At 35.3% G+C, this 22185-nt stretch overlaps 1 protein-coding gene across 1 annotated transcript in view; it reads left to right on the top strand.

Annotated features, from left to right (window-relative positions):
* ROBO2 (roundabout guidance receptor 2) overlaps positions 1–22185 on the top strand; it is a gene marked incomplete at its 5' end in the record, with an annotated part of 530965 nt that overhangs the window by 385500 nt on the left and 123280 nt on the right. Inside the window, one exon of the mRNA XM_040621098.1 lies at positions 19218–19345. Within this exon, the coding sequence (XP_040477032.1) occupies positions 19218–19345 (128 nt within the window). The remainder of the gene's footprint in view (positions 1–19217; positions 19346–22185) is intronic.

Genomic DNA, 22185 nt, shown 5'->3' on the forward strand with positions numbered 1-22185 from the left:
TGTCTTTATTATCACAGAATATTTGAACTCAATATATTCTTATGTTCTTCTTTAGATTTTATTTATTTATTAATTTATTTTAGTGAGAGAGAGAGACTGTGTGAGCACAAGCACAAGCAGAGGAAGGGACAGAAGGGGAGGGAGAGGGACAAGCAGACTCCACACTGAGCGGGGAGCCCAGTGTGAGGCAAGACCCTGAGACCCTGAGACCCTGACACCACAACCCTAAGACCACAACTGATCAGAACCAAGAGTCAGATACCCAATCAACTGAGCACCCAGGCACCCCTATTCTAATGCTCTTCTTAACACTGTATCTGGAAATAAAAATGAAGTCCCTGAGAATACAAAAGAAGCTAAACAAATACTTGCTGTGAGAATTAATAGTATAAGTATATAAATTTAGAACTATGGACTTTGCTAGAGCATGATAATTTAACTCATCTTTTCATCTGCATTGCCTAATGGCAGTCAGACAATGGTTGTATTTAGTAAAAGAGCATTATTTTATATTTTCTTGATAATATTTGATTATCAGCGGTTCTATGAACAGTTACAAATTGACAGGCTGAGTTCTAGACTTTATATTTTCTAAAGTGTGAGCTATCATCATCACTATTATTATTGTTATCATTGTTATTATTTCTTATAATGGTCCTTCTAGAAAACTTGTTGGTCAACTCAATTATTCAAGTCAACTGTTATGAATTGAAAAGGAAAGGAAAAAAAAACCCACAGAGAATAACTTGAGACCTAGTATTACAAAAACATGATGAATGTTTTTGTTAGTGTGTGAAGGAGATACAATTGTCAAAGATAAGAGACAAAAAACAAATACTTTCAAAGCATTGTAAGATTATACCCTACTCCACAGAGTAGAATCAATTATTGGAGAAATTTACTTTGGCTGGTGCATAGTATCAACTCATTGGAATTTCATTCTCAAAGGTCATATTTGGCAGTAGGACAGGAGTGGGGGAGGGGAGTGGTTTGCTCCTGTTGAGACACAGTGAAACTTTGTCAAGAAATTAAAGTACTAGAAGTGTCTTATGACAAGGTGATTCATGATATAAATCTATGGGGTAGACCTGTGACAAGATCTCAGTGTAGAAAATTTACCAATCATGGGGCGCCTGGGTGGCTCAGTCGTTAAGCGTCTGCCTTCTGCTCAGGGCGTGGTCTCAGAGTCCTGGGATTGAGCCCTGCATTGGGCTCCTCCATTGGGAGCCTGCTCCTTTCTCTCCCTCTCCCCCTGCTTGTGTTCCTTCTCCTCCTGGCTGTCTCTCTCTGTGTCAAATAAATAAATAAAATCTTAAAAAAAAAAAAAAAAAAGAAACTTTACCAATCATTCTTAACGATTATTGTGACTGTTACAATTATAAAAGTTACTGTAATACCTTTTAACGAATTTCATTAAATGTATAGGTGTTTGGAGGCTTTATAAAGAATACCTGGTTAAGTATTCTGCACCACTGCAATTCGTATGACGAATGACACTTGCTATAAAAAATATGTTTGATGAAACTATAAATATTTCATCTATTAATCCACATTTTCTAAGAGTTTTGTTCAACATTTATACCACAAATAATAGAAGCAAAAAAGTTGATCAATACTCTTACCATTATTTGAGAAATTCTATAAAGAGAGAGAAAGAAAATATTTTTATCCTTACTATGAACACAATTTATAGCAAGATGTCAATTGTCTCAAAGGAATAATAAAAATCTCTAATGTAGACTAATAAAATATTACATTTCAAAAATTCAAAAATAATCGTCATGTTCATTGAACATTTTTAGTGTTGTTAGTGCAACAGATTAAAAAAAGATGAGTTTGTTCTCAAGGATTTTAGTAAAAGGTATGACATATGTATAAAATTAACTATTAAATAAGGCAAACTACATAAAAATTATGATATACAAGACTCTTTAGGGTTTCAGAAAGGAAGAGCTGCTTTAGTCCCATGTGACATTAGAGATGGGTCTGAAAAGGAGAAGAGAATTCTCCTAAGTGGGGCTGCAAAGAGTATTCCAAGCAGAATGGAATATTCCAAGCAATATGGAAGCAGGATGAAAAACCTTTGGTGGTGGAAAGTATAAGCCAACAATTAGCAGTTCATTTTGCTTGAAGTGGAGTGGAGTGGCACTTAAGGCCAACAAGGTTAGTTGAGGCTTTATTATGAAAGCCTCTAATTCCAAATAAAGTGTTTATACTGAACACACTATGAAATGAGGATTCACTGAAGCACATTCAATAGAAATGTATCTTTGTCTCTATGTTTAAAAAATTGATTCTCATATTTTATGTAGGAGAGTTCAGAGTAGCGAATGTTTGGAGGTAGGCATACCTGGGAGGAAGTTGTTTAAAAGGTAGTCAGGGGACTCCAGTGGGTTATTTCCTATAAACATATAAATGTGGATACTAATGCAACTGGCAGTACAAAGAAAAGCTTTTTTTTTTTTTAAGAGATCGATTATATGTCAGGATTCATGGGAAAAGGGGGATAAAAGTAATACTAGGGTTTATAACTTGGTTGCCTGTATGATAAGGGTTGTCTTTAATAAACATGGAAGTCAAAAGATTTGTTTAACCCAACTATTTATAATCACATAATGATATCATATGTCACTGAATTCAGGCTCGAATTGTTTGTAAGATCCAGCAGTACTTTTTCTCTGAGTTAAGGAGAAAAAATTGCCAAATCAAATATGATATATCATCTACGGAAAATGATTCCTAATGTCAGAGATGTTAAAATAGGAAAAGTGTGTATCTTAAATTGATTCAGGGAGTACAAGCTAATTTTTCAAATGCTTTTCATGTAAAGAAATCATTTAATTTTCACTGTTTCCTCATGAAACATGTATTCTTATCATCCTTACGTTCCAAAGGAAGAATTTGACAGGCAAATTCAAGTGGTAGAGAGAGATTTGAACCCAACCAGACACTCTAGCCCTCAAGTCCACCCTCTAAACTGCTACACTGAAATAATCCATCTTTTTTTTTTTAAGTTATATTTTTAAGTAATCTCTACACCCAACGTGGGGCCCAAACTCACAACTTCAAGAACAAGAGCTGCGTGCCCCTCCTACTGAACCAGCCAGGTGCCCCTAATAATTCATCATTAAGTGAATTATATTATATTATATTATATTATATTATATTATATTATATTATATTATATTATTCATTTATTTTAAGTAGGCTCCATGGGAGCCCAATGTGTGGCTTGAATTCACAACCCTGGGATTAAGACCTGAGCCGAGATCGTCAGTGTCTTAACTGACTAAGCCACTCAGGTGCCCCAAAGGAAATTATATTAAAGTAATAACAAACTGTATTTTTTAAAGATTTTATTTATTATTTATTTGAGAGGGAGCACAAGGCAGAGGGAGAAGCAGACTCCTTGCTGAGTAGGAAGTCAGTATGGGCGTTGATTCCAGGACCCCAAGGTCATGTCCTGAGCTGAAGGCAGATATTTAACTGACTGAGCTACCCAGGCACCCAGAAACACTGTATTTTTTTGAGGGCCCACTGGTTTTATGCTAGGTGTTTGCACAGTTACAATTAATCTTCCCAACAGCCTTGAAGTATGAATCCTCTTTTTAACACTGCAGGAAACTGAAGCTTAGGGACAAGGAGCATCGTTGTGCTCAAGGTCACAGGACTTGCGGCAAAGCTGGTTTCAAACCCCAGGTCTCTCTGACATGAAAGTTTGTGCTCATTTCCCATTTTGGACTGGAACACCCTTCATTCCATGTTTTACTGAACAGCGATCAGCTATTTTCTTTTTTTATTTCTGTGTAACTAAGAGAAAACCATGTTAATCTCATTATTGTCATTTTTTATTTCTCTGTCTCCCAACTCCCCTTGCCATATTTATCTTTAGTCTCAAATATCCAGCTCTGTATCTGATATGTGGTGCTCACTGGATATATCTTTAGTGCTGTGGTCTTGACTAGAGCTAATTTTGCTTCTGCCATTCCCAGAGGGATATTTGGCGATGTCATTTTTTATGACACCGGCAGACATTTTTGATGGCTGCATTTGGGGGACTCGGTGCTACTGTTATCTAGTGCGGAGAGGCTAAGAACGCTGCGACATAGCAGACTGTGCACAGGACGACCCCCACAATAAAGATAACCTTGCCCAAATGTCAGTAGGACTGAGGTCGAGAAACCCCGATCTGGTAGAAAGGATGAAGTAGGCATTGATTATCTGAATGCTATTTTATATCATTTTTATTTTTGTTTTATAATGTTAGGGCAAAAATAATAGAATATAGTTCAAAGAAACAGATTTCAAAGTCTTTCCTTCTTGACTTAGCTATGAAGGTTATACCAGTGAGATAGACAGATAATACCACGGCTGGATTTGACAGAAATATGTCATCATCGAATATAAGAAGGTCCTTTGGTTCACTAATGACTTGAGATGAATGTATATTTTTGCATATTTTCTAGAATATATGAGGCATGAAATGTTTCTTTATATTTCTTGCTCATTAAATAGTTGCTGAATTGATAAAACTAGTTAAGAGTAGCTTAATTAGAGAAGGGTCTGAACCTTCTATTTTCAAATAAATCTAGCAACCTACACTTTCTGTGACACACTTAATGATGACAAGTGCCCCCATGTAGCTGTGTTGAATTCCTAAATTATTCCAGAACCTATATTTCATGAGGAGGCTTCTGTGGGCAGAAGAGGAGAGAGAGCCTTGTGAATCTTCCATAGCACAGTCCAAACTGAACTTCCCTCTGATAATGCAGAGCACCCCTGCCCCTCCCTCAGCTAGTACTCACTTTGAACACCAGTGGAGTCTTCTGGAAGTTTATCCAGTGAGGATCATAAGGCCACTAAGTAGATGACACATCCACAGATCCATTTCACTCTGAACTTGCAGTCCCCATTGCACAGAGTTCATTCTCTACTCAGAAGAGTATAAGAAGGGGAACTGCCTGTCAGAAACGTCTGCTCTGAGCTGTGGATTTCGTGGATTGTTGTGGATTTAATCTCTGAAGTCATTTTCTAACTGAATTTAAAGTTGAGATTAATTTCTAACCAAATACACAGCTATGAGATAGATCCACTTTTCCAAACCTGATGTTATAATTCTTAGTCCTGTTGTAAAACCAAATTGTCTTAAATGAATTTTAGCCAAAAATTAGTTCTAAATTGAAGGATAATTTAACCTGCCTCCACCACTTTTTTGGTTCCAACATGCTTTCCTTAATTGTGACTTGTTTGCATTTTTTACCATAAATTGTCATGTTCTAATTAACAAACTTATGGAAATAATACTACTAAGTTTTAAAAGTATTTCAAGTAATCCATTTAAGGAAGAGCAGATATTATTTTATTTGAATAAATCACAAGGATGGTTGCATATTAAGGATAGCAATGCAAAGAATTAGATATTCTTTTCTGCTCTTATGAACCAAATGAAAATCCTAGTATCTCTAGAATGGTTTAAATTTAATCTTATATAAATACAGTACAAAGTGGTACATGGTACACACACACACACACACACACACACACACACACAAAGTTAATCTGTAAACTTTTAAGGGATTTAAATATAGTGAAAATCAGTATAAGTATGAGGTGGTATTAAAAGTTTTCTTCAGTTTTGAAAACAATAATGTAATTATCAGTGATAGGTCAGTGACCTATCTGCAGATAATACCAAAAAGAAAGAGAAAAACAAAACAAAACAAAACAGCCTAAGTAAAAAAAAAAAAACTGTCTGCCAAGCAAATAGTGAATATCGTGTCAATAATAAAAGTTCTAATTTTAATATTGTAAAGGTAAACCCTTTAATGTTAACATTTGATCTAATGAAAGATTATCAGTGATAAAATATACTTTTATCATGTAATTTTGACCTAAAAGTTAATTTTTATCCTGAACTTTTGGGACCTCACTCTTTTCTTACTGCTGTATATTGAACTTGAGTTTTGTTATCTGGGCAACAGATTAGATCATAGAACAAGGATAAGTATGAGCAAGGGTATCCTCTGTAACTTCATCTCCTTTAACCATGCATTGCTCTGGGGCCCTGTGCACTGTATTGTTAATTGTGGTATTAGTCAATGATTTGGAGGCAATGAACACAGAAAATGTTTTGAATAAAAATTGAGTAGAAGATATAATTTAAATAAACTCAATCAAAGTTCAGAGAACAGAAAATAAAGTGATTATTGTTTTTAAAGATATTATTTATTTGAGAGAGAGGGAGAGGGAGGGCACAGAGGGAGAATGAGAGAGAGAAGCAGACTGCCCACTGAGCAGAGAGCCCGATCCAGGGCTGGATCCCAGGACTCTGAGATCATGACCTGAGCAGAACGCAGATGCTTAACCCACTGAGCCCCTGGGGCTCCCCTAAAGTGATTCTTCAGCCTCTCTATTCTACAGACTTGGCATTTTGTTATCAGTGATGTTTGATCCTGGGGAAAGACATCTTCTTCCTGTGTATGTACAGCCTTAATTTATTCCTTCATGAACAAATTGATCTTGACTACCTACTAGATTCAATTCACTGTACCATGATCTGAGGATACGACTGTGAACAAAGACATGACCATGCCTTTGTGGAGCTTCAACTCTGGAAGTGTGGAGAGACATTAAACACATTAATTTTGTGTCAGGATAAGCAGAAGTAGTTAGGCCTTAGGGAGACAGAATGGGGGAGTGGGGAGGTATGGAGAAAAGTCCAGGTGTAAAGACACAGATATGCAGAGATTCAGGAATAGGAGAGAGCCTGAGAATTCTGAGTACAGTGGGGGCTTGACTGGAAGGTAGCCAAGATGGGACTGGAGAAGTGAGCAGAGACCAGGTCAGGTCTTCTTGGGCAGGTTCAGAAGTTGGGACTTTTCTCTAGAGAGCCAGTTGAGGGTAAATTGAAGCATTTACAAGTCTACTCTTGGTATATAAAGAAGGGTAGACTATTACAGTAATACATAATTGGGGCTGGCTGGGGAAATGCGACACAGAGGTAGTAACACAAGAAAAGTAAGGATGTTGGCAAGCAACTAATGGAACATAGAATCTAGGTAGGATAGAGGAGGAAGTGATGATGGAAAGAGTTGATAGAAACAGAGGAAGAGGTTAAGTTTGTAAACTATTAATACAGCAGGAAATATCTGAGGTTATGGCAGCATCAGACTTTGAACTTCAGATTCCAAAAGTGAGCCATTCTGGTTGAGAACAATCTCCAAGATCTGCAATGAGATGATGGCCAAAGAAAGAGGGAGACATTATTACTGGAGGAAGAGATATACGTGAAGTGAGGGGCAGCCATGAATAATCTCAGGGGACATTTAGTGAGCATTTACTATCTACCAAGTTCAGGTCTCAAAACTAAATGTTTGAACTAGTTTAGTTCTTAAAACAGCCCTATAAAGTAAGTCCTATTAATTACCATATTTTTCGAAAGAGGATGAAATTCTTAAGGTTCCATATGCAAGCTAAATGAAATGATTCCCTTTCAATGGGATAGGATTTTGGTTTGTTTTATTTTCATAATGAGTGGATAAGCCACTCATTTTAAAGAACATTCACTGAGTAGTTCATGGTAGGCATCGAGTAATTGGAATAGCAGAGAGGATACTTCCCACATCCTTTCCTCCTTCACCCTTTTACCAACTCTCAGGAAAAAGCCAGATTTCCATTAAGGAAATCTTCCATGAGGTGAAGGTAAAAATCTGTGAGAGAGGATAAGGAGGTTTTTACAAATCTGTGAACCGGTATTTCAGAAGGCACAGTGAAAAATATTGTGGAGGTGATTACGAAAAAAAAAATTGTGAGAGGTTGTATCAGAGGAGACAAAGCTCGCTGCAGAGGTGAAACATGAGAGAATAAGATAACAAGAGAAGATGGAAACGGGGTGGTGACTAAGGACAATGGGCTATGAACTTTACAGTTGTTCACAAATTTACCAAGAGAATTAATCCCTGGAGGCCCTATTGTCTGTCATAGGAGTAGAAGATGGGGGACAGGGGCACTCAACACACAGCAGAAGCCCACAGTGATTAAAACTTGCAGGCACTCCTGGTTTGGGGTAAGCAGGATGCTTTGGCCTTTCCAGAAGGGCTCAGCTGCAGTTTGGTTTAATTGCTCAAGCTCCAGAGAGAGGCTCTGGTTTTAAGGTGGTCGGCGGTGTCCGGGATCCCCAGCAGTGTTCTTTTGGGCCTGGTTATCCTGGGATCGGAAATCTGCACTTCATTAAATCAACTATAGTATTTTTTATCCTGGTGGGTATTGTTAAACATGTTTTGTGTTTGTTTTCTTTTAGCTTTTTAGTCAGAAAATGCCCTGCTCTCTCTGCTGTGCTTAAGGGAGACCATGGTAGAGGGGTTTTCCATCTATGGTCAGGCTGACAAGGAGGGAGGCCCCTATGCCAGGGATGGAGGTAATAAGGATAGCATTTAGGGGAAGCCAAGAGAATCTAAATATTGTTTTGTTATTTAGGCAGAGTCAAATGCCATAATATTTTAAGTTTCATTTTGGCTTTCGAGCACAGCAAGTTCTCTTCGGAGACTGTCTTGTTGCTTAGTATTTCCCTACAAGTCTAATCTCCCAGGATTTTTGTTTTCTTTCCTTTTCCAATGAATATTACACTAATTTTCATTTTTAAGGAAGATATCGGTCCTTCATACTGGTCTTAGGTGCCCTGCCCAGAAATGCTTATGACCTGAATCCTGAAGGAATAGGTAGATAATTCCTCTTCCAATATAAACCTTAGCTTTTGTAACTGTGGTATATAGTAGTGTGTATGATAATTAGTATATTAGTAGTAGTATAGTTGTAGATAAAAAGAAGAATGTGACCCAGGTTGGCTCTAAAGTATAGAAAACTTGACCCAGTATCCCTTTTCCAGCAAAATAATGGCCTATTGTGCTCATTTTGGGGTCCCAGACTTCAATTGTTAAAGAGTTTGACTTTAGCATATACTGAAGTATTACAGAGTATGAAAATATCAGCTGGAACTTGGGTTGCTAAGAGGCGCTTACATGAGTTTTAATAATAGTTTTAAGTGTTGTCTGTGGAAGAAATTAGTTTGAAAAATTGTGAGCAGAAAGATTATGTTAGGAAAATTGACCAGCTTTTTCTACTTTTAGTTTTTAAGAGTGAAAAAAGCAAAGATTTAAATTTCTCCAAGAAAGTTGATGTTTTATATAGGAGTGCCTCAATTCAAAGTTAGCATGCACTGTTTTGAACAACTGAAAACCACCACCACTGAGCTCTAACTGGCTGTATCTCCATGTCTACTGTAAGCCATACTGTGCTTTCATTTAGTTGATGGCTGTGTCTTTAATTATCCATGAATGACTCCATAAGATTAATGAGTAATTTTTATCCTGAAAATCCTTCTGTTGAAAGCAGGCAATAGACTTTGTGACATTTTTATATAAAATCTCCGTAGTTAAAGTTTCATTGACTTACAGAACTATGGCATGTTCATGAATTGTAGACATTTCTTTAGTTTCTGCAAGAGTTTAAAAGGTGTAGGGTGATCGTTAGCTCTTTAGATTGAGTGTATTTTGAAAATATAAAAACTAACTTTTTAACTCTCCCTAAAAGGAAAGGCATATTTACTTACATAGCCATTAGATGTTTCCTGGTTCAATTCATAGTTTTTACTATTGGCCAACGTAATGATTAATAAAGCAGATACATAATAAAATTTTAAGTGCTAATTCAAAACATTTGTTGTAGAATTGGAGCCAGACATCTTGCAGCAAGAAGTAGTAGGTGATTTCAAAAAGTAAAGATGTGAGAAAATAAATTTCCTTCCGTGAAAAACAAAGGTGCTTTTGAAACGACAACAGCCGTGCAGGAAGTTTTATTAGTGGGGAATCCTCATGTAGTTCAAGCAAGGCGATGAGATACACGGGCTTGAACCAAACATGGTCAAATCACACTTGTTAATAGAAATCATATTGTGTTTTCTCTTGTTCTTTTCTCCTCCCAAATTCTACAGCCACTGTGGAAGGCTTGGAGGGAGAGGTCCCTAAATTATCTGAATTATATGCACAAAAGGCAGAAAATAAGGAAAAGGTCATGCCCTAGAAGCTTACGATGCATCAGGGATCGCAGAGTATGAGAAATGTATGAAATGTGGTTATGTTACCAAATTTTGCCAGTTTTCAAAAATCTTGTTTGATATTTCCAAAGTAAATTTAGATGTATAGGAAATCTTCCCACTACCTAGGAAAGTTTTGTCCTGAGAAAGAAATAGAATAGACTGTTTAAATTTAGTAGCGATTTGAGAAGATAGTACTCTATTCCTTAAAAATGAATAATATTTTCTCTTTGGAAACACTTTTAAGATTCATCATCAAATACGAGATCACACACCAACAGAACCGTGCACATAAACTGTTGTTTTCAGTATTAAAATAAATTTGTTTTGTTTTGTGGATTATTTAGCTGAACAGATGGTAATGGTTTTGACACAATTCAGTTTCCTTTTCCCTTTTTTTTTCTTTTTCCTTTTTTTTTTTTTTTTATTTGGGAAAAAATAGAATACAAAACCCAGAGCTTCTTTTCCCACTTTGTCACAGCTGGTTACCAATCAATCTCAATTCACGGTACAGTGATGATAGCACATGTTGTCCGGGGGCCAAATCTGATTGGGTTACATTTTTCAGCAGTGTTCCGTATCAGGAAAAAAAAAAGGTATCTTTATGGCGGGGACTGTCAGCACATGATTGTACAACTGTCATTAATCAAACCTGGCAACAATGACTGCATTTACGCCAGTCCAAGACTGACAGATTTTACAATCAAAATCACCCAATTTCTATCAGGATTTCCTCACCGGTACTGTTTTGTTGTTTTTTTTTTTTTCATCTGTTTCATTGTTTTTCTGCTTTTCATTAAAGTCAGACAATACCTCCTACATGGTGATCATGTATATTGTACCATATTTATGAAGTAGCTGTTTTATATCAAAGTATGCTTTAGGTATTTAAAATGTATTCTGAACTATTTAAAGAAGGCTAAGAGCAAATCAAGACAAAACTAAGTACATTAGATTGCTTAATGAAAGAATATTGTAAAGCATGTATGTATTAGTAAACACATTTATGAACCTCCTAGGATTACAGTGAATTTTAGAGTAATAGTGAGTAAAAAACTGGTAAAGTTATTTTCTGGAATTGTTGAAACTCTGAATATAAGATCACTAGCACAGAAGTACACACCTGCCCAATGCACACATGTACAGAGTGATAACACACATATCAAATGGAAGGGAGCGTGTCGCTCTGGATTAGAAGAATGAATGCGCTTGCCGCAGAGGACACTGATTCTAGTCTCTTTATAGTTCAAGACAGCAATCTCAGCATCTTCTATAAAATGGTGTTTGGAAATAAGCATTTTTTTCTAAGTCATTTACTCTTGTGAAACCATGTATTAAACTCTGTTGTAAACTAAAAAGATCTCTCTAAATGTAAGGAACTATTATTCATAATTTTGTATATTACTCAGTCAATATTCGCTTTCTAGGAAAAATGAAAATTTCTCCAATTATCCAATGTAATAGTGAAAAGCATCAATGAGATTCCTATGACGCATGTACCAACTTACCCAGAAAGAAATAAAAGAAATCAGGCCACCTTTATTGGGCCGCTGGAAATATTTGCCATCCAATTGCTTGCGAAATATGTAGTTTTAGGAAGCAAATTATTGTCTCAGGAAAATCGTGACCCATTAGAGAAAACAGAGAGAGTAGTAGATACTCAGGACAATTTTTCCTGATTGTGTTTGCCTCAATGCGTGGCCTTTGGGAAGGAAATTTGTCATTTTTTGCCTCATATTGCCTAAATGTGAAATTAGTAATGAGCCACATATCTACTTCTTTCTGGGTTTTGAAGTGTTTTTAAAGATTTATTTATTTGCGAGAGAGAGGGAGACAGAGAAAGAGGGAGAGAACACACATGTGCAAGTGGGGGGAGGGGCAGAGAGAGAGAATCTTCAGGCAGACTCCCTGCTGAGTGTGAAGCCCAACCTGGGGCTGGATCTCAGGCCCATGAGATTATGACCTGAGCCAAAACCAAGAGTCAGACACCCAATCGACTGAGCCATTCAGGTGCCCCTTGAAGTGTTTTTGGAAATAGTATCTTTAAAATCAATTCTTGCATTTCTTATGTTTTTGCATGTAAGAGTTAATTTGATCACATTATAAGTTTATCATCTCTGACACAAGATGCTTCTTATTGTGAAAATTGATAGATACACGATGTGCTTGAGTCTCCTGGGCTTGTCAAGATACTGTCAGGGTTCAGGCTAGAAATTGGCACAGTGGTTGAGTGGTGTTAGAAGGGAGAGTAGTGTCTCCAGCTATACAGTGTATCATTGCATTAGATCCATTGGGCTGGCAGTGTGATGAAGGAGAAAGAGTATGTACTTTGGAGTAAGCTAGACCTTGATTTGAAAATCCAAATTTGTATGTGCAAATGTCAAAATTTTAAATGATGTCAATTATTTCAGTAATTTAAAACATCAGTGAGCCAAACACACACCCACCCACACATAGATACACACACACACACACACACACACACACACACACCTTGCTTTCATGGATATTTCAGCCCACAAATAATAAAATTGAAATTATGTACTAGATAGTATACATTTATCTAGTGTAAATTTCTATACCCAGATCATGAGGCCTGAATTCTCAGCCATTAAAAGCTTAATTGTACTATTGACCATTTATTTACTAAAACCATTAAGGAAAAATTTGTGGGAGCTCTTGCCATTTTGGTAGTAAATCCCACACTTACTTTAATGTTTCTCCTATATATTTATTCATTATGATTTTTTAAAATAAATTTAAGATTTATGCTCTTTCTTGGTAGAACGTTAAACCTCTGTAATCTAGTTCATAAAGAATCTAGGTTCTAGATTCCAATATGGTCTAAACCTTTGCTACCGAAGAATTTTAGGGTTCTAGATAACAAAGCACTATTTTTCTAAACTTACACATAGAACATTAAACTAGACTCAACAATTTTTCAATTCTTTACTGTGTCTCAGAATTTATAATCTGTTAGCTTCTTAGAATAACCAATTTCTATATTTTATAAAAGTATATTTATTAATGAGATGTATGGTTTGCCTTGAGGCAGGTTGGATTTTATATGTATAAGTTTTTTTATTTTTAAAATGGGGGAAATAGTATTTTACCTCCTTACCTACCAGAATTTTTATGAGGATAGATTAAAGAGTATATTTGAGAACACCATGCAATATATTTTTTATTGTCATTATTTTATTTTCACAAAATGTGTGATTAGAAACCACCCTAGTTGCCCAAATAATGAGATACTATATTTGAAAGCCTTCAGCAAAACACAACGCTTTAACTCTGTTTTCTCATGCTCTTCACATTTATTTTAGATATTCTTCCAGAATCATATCATTTATTCTGTTGTAGGAAGAGAGATTATTCATATTAATAATTTACAGAGGGGAATTTTGTTAATGATAACTTGTAAACCAAATGTCTAGATTGCTGGTCAAAATTTGTTATCTTCTTTACTTTGTCTGTCTTTCTAGTAGCATTTATGTATTAAATACTTTGAGTTCTTACATTCACAATATAATGTTGATATTAATTTAGCCAATGTTTCAGAGCTAACTGCTGATGTATAAACCTAACAGTATTACTATATTTCTTGATAAAGGAGAATGGTATATTTCAAATAAGTTAATCTTTCCATTCTACATACACTGATTTTACTAGTAATCCTGCTATGAAAGAACTACAGAAGAATTTTAGGCATTGGTTGGGTGGTTCATCATTCATTCAATTTACCGTTCATTGAACACATCCAAGATCTCGGACTGTTTGATAAGACTTGGGGTACCTAGTTTAGAACAAGAGAGACTTAGTTCTTGTTCTCATGGAGCACACATGCTCTTGAAAAGACAATAAACAAGGAAACTAAAAACTTGAGAGAGATATTGCTTTAAAGAAAAAAATAAAAGTAGCAAAGGAGATATGAAAATAAAAAGAAATAAAAGTAATTTTTAAAAGTCACTGGTGGGTAGAAAACTACTTCACATTGTTTGGGCAGGAAAGACATCTTTGAGGTAATATTTGGTAACCTTAAAAGTCAAGAAGGATTAGCAATGGAAAATGGAGGGGAAGGGCATTCCATGAAGTTACAAGTAGTATGAAGACACCACAGTAACTAAGTGGTTATGTTAAATAAAGAAAAGAAGAATCATGTGGTTAGAAGAGGGTGAACATGAAGTTGGACTGGTAGGCAAAGAGTAGATTATCTAAAACCTTGAAGATCATAAAAATAGGTTTTATTCTGAGTGACTAAATAAGAAATTATTGGATGGTTTCAAATAGTAGAATCACATAATCATATTTAGGTATATAAACCAGTGAATTTGTATTGATGCTCTTCATTCTTCTAAAAACCCTTAGATTATATAATTGCTATCACATTATACAGTTTGTTGTTAGAAATAGTTGACCTAAAAATGAGATAATTAATAAAAAATGCAAAATTCAAAAGGCTGTCATATAAGAGAGAGAGTGCACTTTTCTGGTTGGCACAGGAAGTAATAGCATTAGTAGGAACTTCTGGAAGAAGTGTTTTTGTTTTATCATCCATAGAAAACCTTCTAATAGAGATCAGAAATGTTCAAAATGGTCATTTGTCATAGGAATTAAGTTGGAAGACTGGTTGGTAGATTTTGGCACATAGGATTCAAAAGGTGTTGGATTGTTGCAGAAGGGGAGGTTTTTAAAGTTTCTTTTGATGGAAAGATTCAGTCATTTTATATATATCCAAAATAGTTTTATATAAATCCATAATGCTGATGATATTCACAGTCTTTCCTCAGGCAAAGATCCAGTGAAAAATGAGAATTTAAAGATTCTGAGCAACCTCGGATATCTGAGGGTCTTCAAATCTGTTTTTTGTTATTGTAGTTCTTGTTTGTTTTGTTTTTCAATTTCAACACCACTGTGTGATGGGAGCCATTAGGACTAGTGTATTGTAGCCATTATTTCTAATTGGGATAAGACAGCATGGCCCTCAGAAATGTGTTCATATCAAACCTTAGGACTGGGGAAAGGTACGTGCTGGAGAAAGTCTTAGAGGTAGTTCTGATAGACCTTTGTGTGGAGTCGTATCTCATCCCTTCCAGTTGAGAATCATTTTACTATGCTTGGAGTCAAAGAAGGCATGTATCTCATGGGGCACCTGGGTGGCTCAGTTGGTTTAACGTCTGCTCTCGGCTCAGGTCATGAACCCAGGGTCCTGGGGTTGAGCCTTACATGGAGTCCCACGCCAGGATCCTTCTTTGCTCAGATCCTTCCTTGCTTCTCCCTCTCCCTCTGCCTGCTGCTCCCTGTGCTTGTGTTCTCTCTCTCTTTCTTTGTCTGTCAAATAAATAAATAAAATCGGAAGGCATGTATACCCAATTTTAATGCAGTGCTTGGCATGTAAGAGACATGTAAGTCTCCTTAAATGTTAGGATTTCTTGAATAAAATAATTGAAATAATTAAATTTTCATTATAATTTTCTCAGACGTCAATGATTTTCAAAGGTAAATTGAAATGAGACAATGCTTAATAAGCATCTACTAATTCCAATGAAGAAGCACTTTATATAGGGGAAGATCATTAAAAATTATCACCCCAAAATCTCTTCCCACTCCAAAGCTTATGGGCCCATTACCTGGTGTATGTACTCTTGGTACCGAGTTGGAATTCTGTAAATATTCTACAAGAATCTCCATAGCACCAGATCATTGTTCTTATCCAGAGTTTTACAACCTATTTCTGAAACACTGTCTATTAGTTAGAAAAAAAAAGTATGCTTAATATTTTCTTAAAATGGCATGGTATCTTTGAAAGGTAGTCTCTTTCATTAGTAGTGAAGATTAATTCATTTTATTCCTCCCCAGATATATTTCATTTTTCATTTTTCTTATGAAAACAAAGTTGCAATCATAGAGTAGAATGCACAGTTACTTGTATCCCTGATCCTGAAGTGCTTAAACAAAAATCAGTTTAAAAGAACAAAAAAATTAAGACACTGATGCAATGTTCCCATTCTATTCTTGGCTTTCTTAAATACTCCTTAAAGAAATGAGAAATCTCAGCAAGTCTGATATTAGACATATTTTGGGTTCGAATATTATGTAATCTGTAATTTATAAGTAAATACTTGTACCTACTAAAGCAAGATAAAAATAGTTCTCTCACTCTGTTTATCCCCCATGTTGTTCCCTATATAATGAATTCAACTAACCTGAGGTAAAATCTGCCAGAAACTATAACTAAATGTTTGCTGAATGTGAAATTATATTTCTATCCAAGTGATATAGATAATGTGGCATATATGTCTTAAGTTAGCACTTAAAAACTCAACAGGGGCACCTGGGTGGCTCAGTCCATTCAGCGTCTGTCTTCTGCTCAGGTCATGATCTCAGGGTTTTGGGATTCAGCCCTGCCTCAGGCTCCTTGTTGAGCAGGGAGTCTGCTTCTCCCTCTCTTTCTGCCCCTCCCCCACACATGTGCACGCGCGCTCTCACTCTCTCTCTCTCAAATAAATAAATAAAATCTTTTAAAAAATTTCAAAGTATTTTACTGAAGGAAAGGGGTACACACAGAGTGGAAAAAGTGCTGGGTTAAGAGTCAGAGTTCAAGATTTGAATTCTGATTTTTCTCTTCAGTAGTAAAATGACTTTGAGCAAATCATTTCACTTAACTAAGGGTCAGTTTCCTCATCTGTAAAATGACAATTTCTGATTCAAGAAAATTATTTTGAGCATGCTGTGAGCTAATGCATGTGAGTCCTTTTTGTTTGTTTAAACTGTGAGACAACATACAGTTTTTGATTTTTTTCCTCAATGACAAATCAGAAACCAAGTATAAGTATTTTTTTTAAAAACTTAGAATAACGTTGTCATGTGTGTTTGATCCAGAGAGGGCTTTATAGACATTCAAGTTTATCTTCCCCTCTTTTAGCTTTTGATAAAACTTCAGAGAGCTCTGAAGAGACTTTACCAAGTTAAACAAGAACCATGACAAAACTCTAACCAGAATTCAGATATTGAGATGAATTAGAAATGTCTGCAAAATACATTATTTTTATTCAATCCTTGTATCTCAGAGCTAAGCATGTCCAGCAGAAATAGACTAACCATAGGACAGATGATTTTTATTAGGCAATAAATATATCACCAGCAACTTTTCTGAACCCATCGTCAAAATCATTATTTTTCTCATTTTTAATTGGCCAAGTTAAGCAGAGCACATTTGCATGCACTGTTACTCTTATGCGTTTCAGCCCAGTCCTTGCCCTAAGTTGTAAATAAGGTTTTCATAAGAAAACCTTAATAGATAAATGTGGCAAATTTGCAACCTTGCCATCATTTAGGTTTGGTTGACCCTTGTATCTATAAGAAACAAGATATTCATCATATATTCAACCAATATTTCTTGAGCTCCTACGAGTTATAATAAAAAATATCTACTATGCATTGTGCTTTCTGTATGCCAGTTTTATGCACTTTATATGTTACAGCTCCTTCAAAGTTCACTTTCACTCCATGAAATAGGTGTTATTATCAGCACTGTTTTGCTAATGAAGAAATTGAGACCCAGAGAATTTAAGTATGTTGTCCATTTTTATAAGCATTGGAGGAGGTAGAGCCCGAGATTAAAACTCTGGCCATTTGGCTCCAGAGTCTGCTCTTAACCACGTGGTTATGCTACTGGTTGTTGAAAGCACTGTGTTAGGGGCTGAGGATATAGCAGGGAGGGAAGCAGACAGGATCTCTGCCTGCATCAAAATAGACAATAATACAAAATGTAAGTAAGTACGCAATGCTCGCGTAGCAGTAAGTTTCAAGGAGAGAATAATTAGAGTTTTCTAGTGTAGTAACGGATGGCTTCAAAGAAGAGTTTGAGAAAGCTTTCCTAACAACTTACAACATTGTAAATCTGCAAAAGTTTAACTGAAAACATGCTGACAGAAAAGTAACCACCATAATTGGGGGATAGAAGAGCATGGATAACTAAGTTTAGTTGGCAGGATTGGTTCACAGACATTGCTTTTTGTCATGCAAAGGTCTATCAAACAGAACAGTTATTAGGTCTATGTCTTCCGTTACAGTAAACCTGAGCTATTATTCTTTTAGCTAAAGCCAGACGTAAAAGAAATCTGATTATAGTAGTCTTTAATGCAAGCCTGAAAAGTTTGTTTCTGTCCTGAAAGCAATAGGAAATCACAGGTAGTGTGAGTAGATAGAACCAATTAAAGTAATGTTTTAAAAATACAACTTTATCTGTGTAATATAGATGAGGAAGAGAGGCAGTGTGATCAATCAAATGCTATTGTAAAATTATGTGTGTGAAATAAGAAAGACCATCAGTGAATATCAAGAGGAAATATCAGATATGAAAAGATAATAGCTCATTATTCTGTTTGTGTAAATGTAATCTCTTAGAATCTAATAAGGGTATATTCGTATATGCAAGTATTTCAACAAATTCATGTTAAAATTTTAGAATCTTTTTCTGAACTAGTGCGTTAGTCTACTTGCTAAAAAAGTGGAAGTGAGAAAATAAATATGCGTGAAAGAGCTGAGGATGTGCATTTCTTGAAATCATTCCCAGGCATGTTGGTGTTTTAGGAGTTAATATTACTAATTTTTAAAAAAATTGGCCCCTTCTTAATTATTTCAACAATGTATTTGTGTCAATTTGCCAACAAATAAGAGAAAAAAAATGTTTCCTTTAATATATTTCAGCTCTATAGTCAAGATGCCCAAAAAGTAAATCATATATTGAAGTGCAGTGTAACTTACAAAATAATAAAATACAAGTCACCTAGAAATTGAAATATACACTATTCCTTACTATCTAAGAACTACCACCAAAAGAGGTCAAAAGCTAATAATGCCTTTGATAGTTTTGATGCAGTAAGAGTTGTTATACATGTATAAAATATGGGCAACTGGTCATGAGGCCGAAAGAGATCACATATGAAATTAATGATCTTATTAGTGACACCTTTAATCTAACAATTGCACTTTGTGGCTGAATATTATGTGTTTGGTTTTAGTTAAAATATGATATCAAAAGAGAAAAATGAAGATGAGTATGTAGTGTTATTTTAATACAGCTAATATGTTATTTAATAAAACCAGTTCATTTCTATTACAGGTATGATATCAAAGATGATTACACACTGAGAATTAAAAAGGCCATGAGTACGGATGAAGGCACCTATATGTGTATTGCCGAGAATCGGGTTGGAAAAGTGGAAGCCTCTGCTTCTCTCACAGTCCGAGGTAAGAAACTTTAAGATGCAAAATACAATTGAATCAACAGACTAATATTTGGTTAAATTGGTAAGTGAACTCACAGTCAAAATAATAGCTTACACTCTTTTATTATTATTATTAAAATGCCTAGATTTTGTGTCCTTTCTATTATTAATTGAAATAAAATTACTTTCAAATGGGGGTTCAAAGGGATGATTATTTGAAGGAATTATTTTTTTATTTCATAAATAATAGCTAAGATGGTTTAAAAGTAAATCTTAAGAATAGAAAAGATTTATACTCATCTTTTATGTACCCACTGTTTTGAAGTGTTTACTGCTTTTAAACATCACAATTTTAAAAGTACTCTGTTTTCTGTTTACTAGTTTGTTAGTTTATACTAGGAGAGTACTAGTTTGAAATTCTCTTTTATTTCAGCATCCAAAAAGCAATAATAATAATAATAATAAAAAACCCAACACTGCTTCCAAAGTGAAAAATGGGTACAAATGAGCTCCCACAATGAGAAAATCTGATTTAGAGAGTGATTTGTGAAGTTCATTGGCCTTAAATAATTGAAATAGTCAGTGTCGCTCCTGTAATAACTTTCACTTTCTGGGTGTCACGCACTTTTTCACTCATGGAATAATGTTCATTTATAGACTCCCTGGAATTGCTTGTAAGTGAAAGAGAGCATTACTTAACCCTACAGTGAGGCAGAATGAATTAACTGTGTTCCTGCGTGTTGATCCACATGAGTAAACTGTATAGCCCCAGGTACCAAGTAGTACCTTGTGGACATCTACACTTATTCTTGCCAAATAGACATCACCCATGGCATCACTTACACTCACAGGACTTCGAACAGAGATAGGTGTGCACATCCCCTGCTCAGTCTTTCCACCTTTCTTCCACCACCTTTAACTGATGCCTCCTCCTGTCATCCTTTGTGAGAAGGTCAGCTGCATGCTTTCCGCCCAGTCTCAGTTATATCTCACCCTGTGTAATCAGCTTTGCTTCCATAATTCATAAGACTGGTGAAAAGGTTTGGAGGAATTTGCATTGGTGAGAAATGTAAGGGATTCTCATGTTGGTCCTCCATCGGCGCCATGATTTTTTCTGATCTATGATTTCAGCACCATATCGTAAAACAAAAAAGAAGGAAAAAAACAAAAAACAAAAAAATTATCTTTCTCCAGCTAGCTCTTAGGAGACATGCACTTTGGATAACTTGGAAAATATTGATGATTTCCACACTCCTCAATCGCTCCACTTCTGTTCCACCGAATCCATTTTTTCCCCCATCTGGACATCCTGGTGTGAATTTAGGTACAAAACAAATTTAGACAAAATCGGCAAGTTAGTGGCTTTAAACCATTTTCGTTCCTCGTGAGTTAACAGATCATAAAAAGCTGTGATCATATACCAATCAAATATATAGGCCGATTATATATTATCAAAATCCGATAAGCCACATTACTACATTTAATCTATGTTCTTTGTAGGTGATTATATACTTACATATATTTGTTTGCTAGGCAACCCTTTGGGAAAACAATTCACCTGACCAAATTTTCCCCAAAGCTTGTTTATTTGTTGTTTCTGAAGTGAGTGGGGAAAAAAAAATAAACAACCCGCCAAGAAATGTTTCATTTAAAAAATATTTGCTGACTAAACAAATGGTGAGAAAATGTGAGGAGTTGTTTGTTTAAAGTAGCAGCAGGGTTCTTTTTATACTTGAATGCTTGGATGAATGAGACGTGAAGTGGTCTGTTTGCTTTGAGATATTTCCCAGCTAATTGTTTTCATAATTTGTTGAAAGTTGCAGGTTTAACATTTCGTTTAACAAAGCATGCTCCTCTCGCATGGATGTTTCCAGCTAACTTAAAAAACTAATAGAGTTTTTTTGTTTTTAATAGGATTTTTTTTAAATCAGCAAACCTTAAATGGTCTCTCCCCTAATCTGTGTCCTGTAGATGGATTAGAGAGTTTAATCTGTGTGGTATGTATTTATTACTCATCTAAGACTGAAACCTCAAAAACAGGGTTAAAGAAAAAGAAAATCTCCATGATACAAAAATAGAATGTGGAGTAAAATATTGTTTAAAGATATTTTTTACCATTAGGAAAAGCAGTTGGAACTTCTCATGCTAAGAGGTTAACAGGAGAAAAAGCATATTATCTACGACTTATTTTTTTCTGTGCTCATTTTTCTATGCACATACATGAAATGTTAGCCCTTCCCTGGATTGTTTTATTAGAACAGGGTCAACTGACCCAAGAGGCCACATCCATTTTCATCCATTTAATGCAGGGACACAGTTTAGTTTAATTTGCTGATTTTGAAAACATCCACCTGCTGGGTTTTTTCCGGATAAAATGTTACCATGTAACAAAAACAAGAAGTTTAATTGGGATGTTTCTGCTAAAATTTTATCATGATGTTCAATTGGGGAAAAGGAGAAGGACTTTTGTAGTCAAAATCTGAAACAGAGATTTTACTCAGTTGTTTTCCATTTTAAAATAAGGTGAAAATAGACTATAAAACTAAACTTAACAGCAAGTAGCTCCCTTTGCTGACTTGACAAACATAGAATTAGAAAGAAATAATGCTTGATAACAACCAACCTCCTAGCATTTATATTCTAGTCAAATCATTCATGATCTAATAGAGCGTTTTTAAATGGGTTCAAAATGAGTTAACACAAACTGCATATTTGTAAACACATTTTCCCCCATTTTCAATTGTTCATATTGGCTTTGCATAAATCAAGACTTCATTGGAAAAACTACCTTGCTTTTAGGGCAACAAAACCTTTTTTTTTTTTTTTTAATTACGCTAGACTAAGTGAAAGAGAAATATGTTT

Source organism: Ursus maritimus, unplaced genomic scaffold, assembly GCF_017311325.1.
Source record: "Ursus maritimus isolate PB19 unplaced genomic scaffold, ASM1731132v1 scaffold_4, whole genome shotgun sequence".
NCBI lineage: Eukaryota > Metazoa > Chordata > Mammalia > Carnivora > Ursidae > Ursus > Ursus maritimus.